This window comes from Phaseolus vulgaris, chromosome 11, assembly GCF_000499845.2.
Source record: "Phaseolus vulgaris cultivar G19833 chromosome 11, P. vulgaris v2.0, whole genome shotgun sequence".
Taxonomy (NCBI): Eukaryota; Viridiplantae; Streptophyta; class Magnoliopsida; order Fabales; family Fabaceae; genus Phaseolus; species Phaseolus vulgaris.
Genome location: NC_023749.2, coordinates 10,860,422 through 10,874,880, shown reverse-complemented (window position 1 = coordinate 10,874,880; position 14,459 = coordinate 10,860,422). Strand labels below are relative to the sequence as shown.

The 14,459-nt window shown below is 29.8% G+C and overlaps 1 protein-coding gene across 1 annotated transcript; it reads left to right on the top strand.

The window, feature by feature from the left end:
* The first annotated feature begins 401 nt into the window (after positions 1 to 401).
* Positions 402 to 6,073, top strand: LOC137819490 (outer envelope protein 61). The gene is made up of 11 exons (XM_068623362.1): positions 402 to 881; positions 1,402 to 1,632; positions 2,236 to 2,292; positions 2,428 to 2,556; positions 2,821 to 2,898; positions 2,992 to 3,062; positions 3,659 to 3,708; positions 3,827 to 4,010; positions 4,344 to 4,905; positions 5,237 to 5,380; positions 5,634 to 6,073. The coding sequence occupies exons 1-11, from the start codon at positions 786 to 788 to the stop codon at positions 5,778 to 5,780; spliced, it is 1,749 nt and encodes a 582-aa protein (XP_068479463.1). The 5' UTR covers positions 402 to 785; the 3' UTR covers positions 5,781 to 6,073.
* The last annotated feature ends 8,386 nt before the right edge of the window (positions 6,074 to 14,459 follow it).

The following is a 14,459-nucleotide window of genomic DNA, read 5'->3' as shown; positions in this document are numbered from 1 at the left end:
ATTCTTTAATATTATTCTTTTCACAACAATGATCGATTATAAAAAAAATAATTGAGTTCATCCGGAAATATAGTGTTTATTTTTGTCTAAACTTTAGACCATTTAGTTATTTATAATAGAAAAATGATTACAATAGATGCTTATATATTTGAATTGATTTAATTTGACTTTTTTACTCTATCAACCTATATGCAATAAAAACAATAATAAATTTATTTTTTAAAATTTGATAATTAGTTATATCTTATAAATATATAAAAAGATTACTGAAAATAAGATACAATAATTTTTTTATCTGGTGATAAACAAATAGCATCCAATCACAGCAGAGGAACAACATTGCATTTGTGTTCCATAATTAATTAAGAAAGCAACAAGCAGTGAGTGAATAGAAGAAGAAGAAATTTAAGATCACAAAAACGTGGGAAGGACAAGAGAGTAATCTCATTCGACCCTCTTTACGCATATTGGAGTCTTGTTTGTTCGTGTTGGTTTTCTCTTTCCTGTTTCATTCCTATTTTATTTTGTTTTTCCTCGTTTCAGATTTGGTAGGCGGCACCTCCAAATCGGACCCATCTTTTTACAATTCCCTGTTCCTCAATTTTACCCAACACAACACTTCTCCTCAAGTTTCCTAAAACAAACATACAAAGAAAACGTTTTTTAACTTTTGCAAGGTTTGTTCCATTCCAAAGAACAAAAGCCACACACCCCTTCCCCCAGAATTGTCTCAAGCTTCGTTCTTGGCGTGCTGGGGTTGTTCAGATTCGAATTCGGTATCGAGAATGTTCAACGGTATGATGGATCCGGATTTGATGAGGATCGCTCAGGAGCAGATGAGTCGCATGTCACCTGCTGAGTTGGCTCGGATCCAACAACAGGTATGTCTTTTATCCTTCTTTACTTTTCCCTGCAATTGTGTTTTTGTGGGGTTGTTCGTACTATCTCTGGTGCTCTGAGGTGCAATGTCAGAATCAGGTTTTTAAATATCTGTGGCATTTGCAGTTTTGTCGCGGTCGTTGATTTTTCAAAAAATTAGCGACTGATGCGGCCACAATTTCTGCCAGGGGAATTTTCTTTTTTAAATTTTGGTCAGAATTAACTCTAGTTCGTTATGAATTCATCTCTCTGTGATGCCCTTTCCGGAGGGTACAAAATGTGCAAAAATATGCGATTTTGGTTGAAGAAGCTCTAAATCTGAATCTTTTTATAAATGTCGTTTGGCTATGTTAAACCCTTTTTTTTATAATTCCTGTGTTTTGTGGAATTGAAATTTGAATATTAGGGTATGGAATGTTTGGTTTTTGATGTGAGGGAACATGTTTTGGGTTTTGATGCCGAGGTTTGTATATAGGATCAAAGTTAGTTGTGGTGTTGGTGTAATATTACTTGGAATTGCAGATGATGTCTAATCCAGAGCTGATGAGGATGGCCTCGGAGAGCATGAGGAACATGAGTTCTGAAGACTTTAAACTTGCGGCTGAGCAGTTAAAGCATACCCGTCCGGAAGAAATGGCTGAGATTGGTGAGAAGATGGCCAATGCGTCCCCTGATGAAGTGGCAGCGATGCGATCCCGGGTTGATGCCCAGATCAAATATCAGTTGAGTGCAGCTGAGATGTTGAAGAAGCAGGTGAGTTGTTTGCAAGAACGTGTTTTTGTAAAACATGAATCGTAAACCACTGGAAATTTTTTTCTTTAATCTTATATATTGATTACTTATGCCTGAATTGAGACAGCGAAATAAATCGATGTTGTAGGCAAAAAGGAAGACAGTTTGGGGTATAAAAGAGTAGTTAATAAGCACATTCTAATTGCTCCTGTTGGATGCATACTATGACAGTGTGACAGCGTGTTACTCCTTAAAACCAAAATTATCCGCTGAAAAACCAAACTATGATACAGTGAGGAAAATGCTTTTCCATAACTATTGAGCCATTGAGATAGATACATTAATGAAATTACATTTGGATAATTATTTAGTTCAATGGAATGTTCTAATCCAAAAATGTACATGCTGTCATTGCATAATAGTTACACGACACGAATGTGACACTATGTACTACCCTGATAACTTATTACAAATTCAGTTTCTGTAAATATCTATCGTGTGCCTTGATGAACTAAAACTAAATCATGCATCGTGTCACTATGTACTACCCTGATAACTTATTACAAATTCAGTTTCTGTAAATATCTATTGTGTGCCTTGATGAACTAAAACTAAATCATGCAGGGCAATGAACTTCATAGTCAAGGAAAGTTCAGTGAAGCTTTGAAGAAGTATATGCTTGTAAGTAAACTTTCTGTGGCCACTCTACAGTCTCTCACACCTTTTTTTTCCTATCTCCTGTTTTGAGAATTGAGACTTGGGATGAAATTATAATTTTTTTATTCTATTACATTAATTTATTTTTTAATATTATAGGCTAAAGAAAACATTAGAGAGATTCCATCTTTCCAAAGTAGAAAGCTTCTTCTGGCATGTTCTCTCAACTTGATGTCCTGTTACTTGAAGACAAGGCAGTATAATGAATGCATAAAAGAAGGTTCTGAGGTATTTGTAATTCCTTTTCTTTTGCCATTGAGATATGATTTGAATCGTAAACTGTAATAGCCAACTTCAATATCGAAGTAGTGGGTATTATGTGGATATTCTTCAGCTTAGAAGATAGGAAAGAAAGATTGCATTCTGTAAGAAATAATTTCTCCATACTATTTTGCTTCTGTAGCAATGCAAATAAAGTGTTCATTTTAATTGGCTATTTTGAAATTGGCTGTTTCATCCTAGCAGTGCATTAATGTGCTTTAACCATGGTAGGTTCTGGCATATGACTTGAAGAACCTTAAGGCTCTTTATCGAAGAGGTCAAGCATATAAGGAACTAGGTCTATTAAATGTGAGCTTTGTTGTGACTCAATTAACATTTTTACATTAAGATTGACATTGTATTTCAGTTATATTTATTTAGTGCCATTCGTGATTTTTTTAGGATGCTGTTTCTGATCTGAGCAAGGCACTTGAAGTTTCCCCTGATGATGATACAGTTGCAGAGCTTTTACGGTGTGATGTTACTTCCTTTTACATACTTGCACCTCTCTTATAAACGGAAATATTTATTGATCTACTTATTAAATATATGTATGACACATCTACTGATGTAATTTATGAGTCTCTAATTATGATTAATGAGTAATTTTTCTTCAAATTCTACATAAGTTAATGTAAGTATTGGATTGTATGCTGAGTTAACTATATCTGTGATATGTTTACCATTTTATGTTTTTTCCATTGAATCTTGTGTAATCTATAATAAAAGAATTAATATGTTAGAAATGAGCTGATATGAAGTGCTTATTTCAGGGATGCCAAGGAAAAATTGGATTGTATGCTGAGTTAACTATATCTGTGATATGTTTACCATTTTATGTTTTTTCCATTGAATCTTGTGTAATCTATAATAAAAGAATTAATATGTTAGAAATGAGCTGATATGAAGTGCTTATTTCAGGGATGCCAAGGAAAAATTGGATTGTATGCTGAGTTAACTATATCTGTGATATGTTTACCATTTTATGTTTTTTCCATTGAATCTTGTGTAATCTATAATAAAAGAATTAATATGTTAGAAATGAGCTGATATGAAGTGCTTATTTCAGGGATGCCAAGGAAAAATTGACAATGGGAGGTGGTGAGCAATCGACTAGTGGTATGTGTACCCCCAGTTTATTTTTCTATTTTACCTTTCACTTTGCCTTTACCCCATCAGCTTTATGGTTGTAATAAATGTCATATTTAGGCTAACCTTGTTTGCATCATGTCTGTAGGACTTGTAATCGAAGAAATAACTGAAGAAGGCGAGGATGTGCCTCCTCTAAGCTCTTTGGAACAAACAGTGGTTCAAAAAAAATCTAGTGACACCTCTAAGAGTAGCAGTACAGCTAACAATGGAAATCCAAAATCAAATGCAGACAGTTTAGATGCATTGAGAAAAGATCCTGAAGCTGTCAGGTAGTTAACATTTTTATAAAAGGTGTGAATGGTCTGTTTAGATAAACTTCTCTATAAGCATTTATAGGAGAAAAAGAAACGCAATAAACTTCTCGATAAGCTAAATTTAGCTTATGTACAAGCTAATTTATAGAAGTTTTTATATTGACATATCCAATATCTGAGTTTTAACTTTACACAAACTAATTTTAGTTTATGGAGAAACTTCATTTTTCTTTCTTATTTTCTTTTCTTATAAATGTTTATGGAAAAATTCACCCAAACAGGACTTAACCATGTTGTGTTTTATTTTTTAATTTAATTATCAGTACATGTTTTTCTTCTTTTCTATAGGTCATTCCAGAACTTCATTTCAAACACCAATCCCGCCACGCTGGCTTCTCTGAATGCTGGCCAATTCAAAGATGTGTCCCCAGATATGATCAAAACTACCTCTGATATGATTAGTAAGATGGCGCCTGATGAACTGCAAAAAATGCTTGACATGGCTTCTTCATTTCAAGGGGACAACCAATATTTTAGAGGAGGTCCCCCCGATTCTTCTTTCAACCCGGGATCAATGCCTCCCAATGTGACACCTGACATGTTTAAAGCAGCAAGTGATATGATAAGTAAAATGCCTGCTGATGACCTTAAGAAGATGTTTGAAATGGCATCCTCACTGAAAGGGAAAGAATCTATTCCATCAGCAGCAGCAGTAGATGATATCCAAAGAAATTATCAGTCAAACATCCCATCATCAAGTACTAATGAAACTACTAATTTTGGGGAATCAAGTTCTTCTCGTAATGTGTTTTCCAATATGAGAAGTGCTTCTCAGTCTAACTTTCCTTCCTCGAGTACTGATCTACAAGAACAGATGAAAAACCAGATGAAAGATCCAGCCATGCGGCAGGTATGTTTGTATTACTGGTTAAGTACATAAAATGATCACTAGCTTTCTTTCACGTACCTGTCTGGAATTTTAATGGAATCAAGTTTCCCTCTTTACTAGTACTCATGTTACTATAAGTAATTTCTGATCAGGTATACTCTTTAATTATGAATACGTGTTACTTTTTAGTTGTAACCTCTCTTGTCTGAGATTGACTTTTCGCATGCTCATTTTGTGTTTTTTTGACAAGTACTACAGATTCTCTATCTAGATACATTCTTGTCTTCAGTATTATACACACACACATACACACATATATTCTCTTAACAAAAGTTTAATTTTGTTTTGGCAGATGTTCACATCCATGATTAAAAATATGAGCCCAGAAATGATGGCAAACATGGGTGAACAATTTGGTGTCAAACTTTCACCAGAAGAGGCAGCAAAAGCTCAAAAAGCCGTCTCTTCCATGTCACCGGAGAGCTTGGATAAAATGGTATCTTCATGCCCAAATTCTACACTATATTCATTTGGTTTGTAATTCATGAATAAATTTCTGTACCTAAGATGAGGACAGTAAAATAGACTTGTGGCAATTCTAGAAACGGTAGGATAAAATGCAAGTGAAAGTGAGATCAGCTTGTAAAATATTTGGCTTCAGGGTAATTCCTTGAAGCTTAGGTTGGGTGGTTGTATTATTGTTTACTTATTGTAGTACTAAGATGAAGCTTTTCACTTTGTCTCTGTAGATGCTTTGGGCAGACAGGCTTCAAAGAGGAGTTGAATCTGCAAAAAAGACAAAGAACTGGCTGCTAGGGAGGCCTGGCATGATCTTGGCAATATGCATGCTCATTTTGGCTGTCATTCTTCACCGGTTAGGCTTCATTGGTGGCTAGAGTAAGGGGCAAAACATTATATAGGATTCCCTAGGCATTCAAACTCAACCATAATCTTCTTTGTGTGATGACATGATTGAATGTATTCTCAGCCAAGAGACAATGGAGAGAGGATGGGATATACTATTAGTTACTGGAAAGCAATGCCAAAATGACATCTCATCAGATGTGTCCACATTGAGGATGTGATTGACACTTTTTTTTTTGTAACATATTAGCTTTTGAGTTGTTTGCCATTTAGCACTGGGACGGACCCTACCATTCAATAAATTATTAGTAACCTTTTTTTATCATTTCGATATCCTAATCCTAATTTACCTTTTCATTTTCTAATATTATTTGTAAAATGTACACCATTCCACTTGTTTGGACCAAACTAATTTTTATTTTTTATTTCCTTTTATTGCAAGGCTAATGTTAAAAGGCACATTAAGAATCAATACAAAAAGAGTATAAAGCATGAGGAAATTAGGCTAAAATTCTTAATAAACAAAAGATAAAAAATAAAATCAAGAGAAACGAAACTTAAGTGGCCTATTCCTATTTTTAGGAAACTCAAAACCTATGAAAATGGAAATGAAAGGATCGAAAGTAATATTTGATCACAAAGGAAAATATTTGGCAACTTCCCGCACCATATATTTGAAGATTTTCAATGTGAAATGACGAAAATTTCTTTAAATAAAATGGGGACATGGATAAAAATACATTCTGGACCCCTGGAATATGTTCTTTGATTTATTTTTTTTTCTGGAATGTATTTTTTTTATTTTAAAATTATTTTTTCAGAATGAAATTTTCATTTTTGAGTTTTATTCTAAATTTTTTATTTCCATAACACAATAATATTTTTCAAATCCGTTTTTTTCAAACCCTAAACCCTAAGAATGTATTATTTTTTATTATGGATTTTTATTTTCATAATGAAATAATGAAGGATACTTTTGGAAATTTAAAAGTGTGTAGAGTGCAGGTTTAAAAATGGTTGGGGTATAAGAAGAATTTGCCAAACATTTTGTCCATTTAGTACTAAAACACCAAGACACCATATTTTTAGACAATTACTCCCTCTATATCAATTATATCAATGCATCCGATTTTAGTATGAAATGATGAAAATATCCTTAAATAAAATGAGGAATAAAAATACATTTCAGACCTCCTTTTTTAGAATATGTTTATGGATTTTTTTTTCAAAACGATTTTTTTGTATTGCAGAATTGTTTTTTCAAAATAAGATTTTGATTTTTATTCCAAATTTTTATTTTCACAACACAATAATTTCTTATGAATATACTTTTCTAAAATGTATTATTTCCAATTTTAAATTTTTATTTCAAAAAATGAAAGGTATTTTTGGAAATTTAAAAGTGTGTAGGGTGTTTAGGTTCAAAAATATTAGGCGAAGATTTTTTTTTTAAAATTTTTATCTTGAAAGTTTAGGAATCATTTTCTAGCAGTATGTGTTAGAGATTGATAGGGTCATTTATATAACCTCTATAGAAGTGCAATGAAGTACAACTATTTTTATTAGATAAGGGATCTAATAAATTAAATATGATAATAGGAAATTAGAAACTCAACAACAAGCAACATGAAAGCTTAAACCTAAATTTACATCAACAATAAATTGGTTTTAAGGGGAAAACAAGTTTATTCCCAATCATATATAGATAAGTTATTTTCCAATGCAAATATCACTGGAAATTACTTGTTATATTGATGAATGTACTACTACATGATTTTGATCTTTACACAAGAAACCTTTTACGTCCTTTGATTAGATTGAAGATTAATAAGGAAACTAAGCTTTTACATGTATTTAATTAAGTTTACATATTTATTTTATAATCAATGTTTTCGTACTATGCTTACTCCAAATATAATATATTAAGTAATCGATTGAGTGTAAAATCACAAAATATAGATGTACTTGAAAATATTTTAATCATATTTTTTATTTATTTTTAAATGTAAATTTCCACGATTTAATCATATTCATTTTGAATTGTAGTAGAATAATCAAACCAAAGGTTATGGAGGTTGATATCAAGTAAAAAAATTATGTTTTTTACCATTTAAGAAAAAATTAACTACTTATTGATGATATACTTAACCTACTTATATAAATATTGTTATTCTTATATGTACTTAACCATTGGACTTATATGTAATTGACTACATTAGAAGCAGGTAGACAATGCAATTTTATTAATTTTTATAAAAGTTTAGGTTAGTTGGTAAGTAGATTAATTTTAACAATTCATTATTTCTACCTTCAATAATTTTTATACTTTTTTTTTATATATAATACTTTCAATCTTAACATATTTGTATAATAACATAAGTTTTTAAGTTTATTGTTGGAGATCCCACATCGCTTAGACATAAGGACATTTCATAGTATATAAATGAGTGTAAATCTTACCTTATGAGCCAATTTTGTAAGGTTGAATTATGGTTAAAGTTTACTTCTTAATATAATATCATAGTTATAGTTATTTAGAGTTTATCTTCATGACAATTTGTTGATTGAAAATTAGACTAATTTTTTTAAAGTGAATTCTGATAAAAAAAAATGTATACATGGACTTGTATGTTTAGAAATATATTTTGGATGAAAACTTTTTATAAGATAGAGACAACATAAAAAAAAAATTAAAAAAAAAAAAATATATATATATATATATATATATATATATATATATATATAATGACACTTATTTTACATTTTTTCATCGAATGCTGATTTTGACGACTGTGCTTACGTTAACGGTTGTTGAAAGTTGTCTTAAACAATGATAGGAGAAATGATGATGATCGTGAAAGGTGTTATGGTGGTTTCACTTTTTTTTTCCATAATTATCATCAAACTACCATCGTTATTGTATTATTTAACTTTTAATAACAGCTGAATTAAAAATAATAATTTTAAATTATCGTAATAAATCTAATTTAACCTTAGTTACAATTTTTTTTAAAAATGGAAGACCCTTCTAATTGAATTGAACTTTTGTGCAAATTAACTTATTAAATAAGAGGCGAGTCATGATTATATATATATATATATATATATATATATATATATATATATTTTATAGTAGATTCATTGTCTTTCTTTTGATTTTACTTCCTTTTTTTATTGTTGATGGAATGAGAGTTACCCATACAATCATCTAGTGTTTTTTTTTGTTTGTTTTGTAAACTATAAAATATACATAAAAAGTTTCCTATTTCATTTCATATAACAATTACTACTAATTATTAAAACGTGCTGAATTATAAGCACAAGAAAATGAAAATGAGTTTTAGTTTAAATTGATAATATTATATTAAATTTTGTTGTAAACTTACACTTTGAAAGTTTTTAAATAAAATTTATTTTATTTTCAAATTTGTTTTTAATTAAAATTAAAGACAAAAGCAACTACATTTGTTCATTGGGTATGTTTATGTCATCATCTATATACAAGAGAATAAAAGTATAGTTTTGAAAAAAATTATGACGATTATCATACCATATACTTTTTAATAATTTGACATGTTTTACGAAATAGGTTCTACACACTTTTATATTAAACTCAGAATTTTTTAAAATATTCTTAATACATGTCCAAGACATAAACATAATAAGAAAAATAAGAATTAGATACTGAAAAAAAAATTCATAACATACTCAATACATATATAAGAAGAATCAATCACATTAGTTAGATTAGTCATTCATAAAATTTCTTTCAAGCATGATCTTGTAAAATTCCAATATTTACCACATCAGTCAAATACACTACACATGCATCTATTTTCAATAAGAATAATTTCACTCTATTTCAATCCATAATACTTTGATTTCATCTCAATTATACAGACTACACATGACTCCATCGTCTTCCCAAAGACTTTTTTAAGTATGTCCTTACCAAAAACTATCCAAGACTTAGATTACCAATGAATCCATGAATCCAAGAGAAAGGATCAGGGTAAGTTCAATACAACAAAAGTCATGCATCTCATATGTCATAGTGTACATGAACTCCCTCATTAGTTTTTGGAAGACTCATTAAGCATATCCCTAACAAAGACTAACATTTGATCCAATACCCAAGACTTATATTATCAATGATTCCAAGATAAAAGATCAAAGTAAGTTCAATACAATTCAAGTCGTGCATCTCATATGTCACAGTGTGCATAAACTCTCTCAACAAGTTCTCACCACCTGATATCTTAGTCTATGTGACTTAGATATTAGTGAAGTTAGAGGATCTCTGTAACGTGAGCTTTTCATACTTAATACACAAATACACAAATACACAACATTTCATACATTACCCCAAATGTATGACATCAAGTTCATACAAACTTTCATCAATCACACGCAACTCATAATTTGCATACAATGCATATCAACCTCATTTAAGATTTCTCTAATCAATTACACATATATCTCATTTTCATACATCTTCTATCATTCATATAAATCCATTTCATTTAGAAATAGTACAATTCAATTAATCATAGCAAATTCACAAATCAATTGAAAATGCAAGCTAGTATAATAAGGATTAGATTGCATAAATTGAATCAAATATTGACATTAGAAAGTTGTAATAAAACACCATTTACAAAATGACAAGTTTTAAAAGGTTTAATTCAATTCCATGAAAAAGGTAGATAAATAAAAATAACAAAAACTATCAAAATGGCTTGAGCCAATTGAAAAAAGAATTAAGCCCTATGAAAATTGGCCAAGCCCATGAAAATTTGGTTGAGCAACAGAAAAACACCAAAAAATTAAAATCTCAAATCTACTGAGTGCATGAGATTTAGCTGAGCGGATTTGGAGCAAAAAACACTGAGTGAACTTGGGACAGAGAGCACTCCAAAATCTCAACTCTAATCCGCTAAACCTGAGCGAATTGGGAAATTAAAATCTCCCCTAGCTCGACATAAAAATCCGCTTTAAGTGTAGGGAAAACGCTAAATCCGCTTTAACCCGATTTTTGCAAACAAAACTACAACTTGTACTTGAAATCCAATCTTTCCAAATGTTCAAATATATTTTTCAAGTTGTATTTATAAATAGTTCAATCATAGATTCTCAAAAACTTGTCTCCAAAGACATTTCCATATCTGGATTACTCTAAAACTCTAGGGATTTCGTTTGAAAATTTCATTAAGTAGGTGAGATCTTTGATTCCTTAGCTATGGAAAGGTATAATCACACTCTAAAACAAAATTCAAAAAAAGAAAATGAAGAAAAAGAGAGAGATTTGAGAACGAGAGAAAGAGAGGCATGGAAGGAGGCTTTGTATTTCTCCCTTCTTTTTTATTTTTTTTCTTCAGCATATATATATATATATATATATATATATATATGTGTGGCATAAGTTGGGGGAGGAGAGATTGTTGCCAAAGTATAGGCGGTTACAATGTTTGTAAGTAATATGCTATCACCAATTAACATTGTTATTTGATCCCAAAGACTAAAATTATGAATAAAGAAAAATTATAGAAACATAAAATTAATGTTATGTACATAAATGGTAATTATTTTAGTTTAAAGTCTATTTCATTTATGTCCAACCATTCAAATATGCAACAACCCTTGAAACATAAGAAAAGAAAAACTTATTCACAGTGCTTTTTGAAAAGTAGTTAAGGTAACATTAAAATCGCCTAAAAGCGGTTTAGTTGAAAGAAATGTACCTGACTTACCTAACTATGAAATAACTATAATAATTTTTTATTATAAAATATATGAAGTACTTAGTGTGTTAATATCAGTGGAATAATTCGATGTAATTATGTGAGTGCCGTAATATTCAAAACCATTGATAAAATAATTTAACGTAATCAATTAAGTTTTGTACAATTTGATGAAGTTAAATGAAATTCGAAACAATTTATAAAATAGCTGAATTGAAATTTGAAAACTATTCAATTAGTTGAAGTTTAATTCCAATGGCAAACTCATTGGTGGAAGGGATCTATGATAAAGCACTTATAACATCATAAATAAATAAAATTAGTTTCTTTACAAAATTTAATTTATATATAAATTAGTTTGTTTTATATAACTTTTCATTTTTTTTTATAATTTGCATATATATTAGTTTAAATTCCAAATTTTTTTCTCTAGTTTCTTTCTTAAACTAGTTATGAGAAAGTTATATGTAGTTTGACGGAACAAAACGATAAGCATTCTATGATTATCATCATCATTAGGCACTAGCCAGTGACGTGGAACAGATAACTATCCAACTTATTAAAAAGATCTTTTAAGAAGTTATTTTAAAATAAATCTTTTAAGAAGTTATTTTAAAATAAATCTTTTATGATAAACTGCATCAGAAATTACAATTAAGAAATAAGCCTTTTAAACTTTCCACAATGTCTATTGTGAAATTACAGTAACACGCTTTTGTTTTATCATAAAAATCCATTTAAAATAAGTGCGATTCAGTGTGATATTTTCCTTTATAATTGGCTATCCGTAATGCAACTTATCTAAACCTATTAATTATTAATAAAGAAATTAATAAAAGGCTTACTCAGCATGTTGTGCAACGTCTTTACGTGAACGCAATAGAGTAATTTGGTGCAACATTGCAGGTAAGGGACGATAAGGGAGCTGAGTTAGTTGCTTGACTAGTTGGCTTCCGCTGAAAATGGCTAATAAAATTTTGGTTCTTTCTACCTTTATCCAAAAAACAAATGATCAGGAAATGAAGTGAATTATCATGATAATCTTGAAAGATATAAAGCTGGGAATTAGTGGAAAAAGCATTTTTCACAAGTTTCATCCTTATGCAAAAGACTAATGATTACTCGTGACTTAAAATTAGTATGTGAAAAGCTAAGGGATCGAAATTGCATGGAAGGGTGGTAAAACCACTTGTGAAGTTCGACAGATGATTCCATTTAGCCATAAAATATGAATAGTTTTAATTCGTTCATTGATTTTGTTTAATTATTTCAGAAGTTACAATTAGAAGGATTTGATTGATCGATGCATTAGTGAAATTGTTTTGTGAAAAGAGTATGTGGTGATGATATTGGTAAATTTGATTTTGGTGATTCAAAAGGAAAATGTTATATTCTTGATTATAAGCATGATTTGGTTAAGATTGTGTCTTTAAGTTTAGGGGAGATAAAAAAAATTAGTGTTAGAAGTGAAAAACTGATCTTATCATGTGACATTGACGACCCAACCTTATCATACATCATCGTCTTTAACTCAGTTGGAAACATTTATTGTCACTATCTCAGTTAAAAATACTTATCTCAATTGGAAACATTTATCTCGACTAGAAATATTTATCGTCACTAGCTTAGCTGGAAACATTTATCGTCACTAGCTCAATCGGAAACATTTATCGTCCTTATCAAGTAGCATAACATTTGCTTAAAATTTAACACTATGACAAACACAAGTTCATTTTTTTTAACTTAGGCAATCGTCGAACAATAATGTGTAAGGTAATTTAAAGGCTTGATTACCCTTTTAATCCTTATATTAAGGGTAAAAAATTAATTCAGTTTCGCGATTTTTAAAAAGTTCAATGTGATCCCAATTTTTTTTTAAATTATTTAATATATTTTCTTATGTTAGATTGCCCTCATTAAAAAGCTGGAACCACATTGAACTTTATAAAAAAGTTGGGATCAAATTGAACTTTTAAAAAAATTAAGATACATTGAACTTTTTAAAATATAGGAAATGAAATTAATTTTTGGTCCTTAATATAGAGATTAAAATGATAATTAATAAGAGTTTTTGATTTGATAAACCTCTTCCTCTACTTGACTTGAGACAAATAGACTTACACAATTAATTAGTTAGTCCGATATTCTATTAAAATAGAATGTAAATTATCTAAAGAGTTTCAGTCATAAAACCTATTAAAAATTAACAAAGAGATACAATATAACTATCATTGATCTTAATAAAGGAATAAAAAATAAATTGAATAATTTTAGTTAGATTCATTCAACTACACAACTTATAAAATGAATCTCTCATTATAAAACTTAACTTAAATGGTATATTTTGGGTCAAATTTGAACTAGAAAAAAAAAACTAATTAATATTTTATTAAAAAAAAGTAGTTTATATATATATATAATTTTGAAATACAGTAGTAATTAAATAATATTGTTTTTCAGTTAAGGTATGTTAATTATTTTCTAGCGATGACTTATTTTCTGATTTCTCTCATTCAGTTAAAGGTTCTGATGTGGTTCTGCCAAATTTCAAACTGAGACTTAAACTACCCTTTTAGTACCACTTTTATTTTACAAGCAATCCTAATTGACCTAAAAAATCAAATATAGTAAACAAAATAAATAATTAATTAAGCCAGTGGCAATGTATGAAGTTAATAAAAGAAAAAAGAAACCGCAGTTTCGGTTTTCTGGAAGTCTCTTTCATTCTTTCAGTGTGAAGTGAGACGCGATCTTACGAAACCCCGATCCGTAACAACCTTCTCTATTTATCACTGTCTCTTCAAATTCCCCCAATTCTTTCTCCGATAATCCTTTTTTCAAGCTCCACCACTCTCTCTTTCTTTCCCTTTTCCCAAAGATTCAAACATAAAAAACAGAACCAACCAAACCGTTGAAAACAATAATCGCAATCACACGCGTTTATTTTTTTCTCGAATAGCTTTGCTTCCA

Bases quoted from the DNA above. Each gene is read 5' to 3' on its own strand.
- LOC137819490 (XM_068623362.1), top strand. From the start codon at position 786: ATGTTCAACGGTATGATGGATCCGGATTTGATGAGGATCGCTCAGGAG. The intron at 2,557-2,820 runs GTATTTGTAATT...TAACCATGGTAG, and splicing joins GCATAAAAGAAGGTTCTGAG to GTTCTGGCATATGACTTGAA. The intron at 4,011-4,343 runs GTAGTTAACATT...TCTTTTCTATAG, and splicing joins AAAGATCCTGAAGCTGTCAG to GTCATTCCAGAACTTCATTT.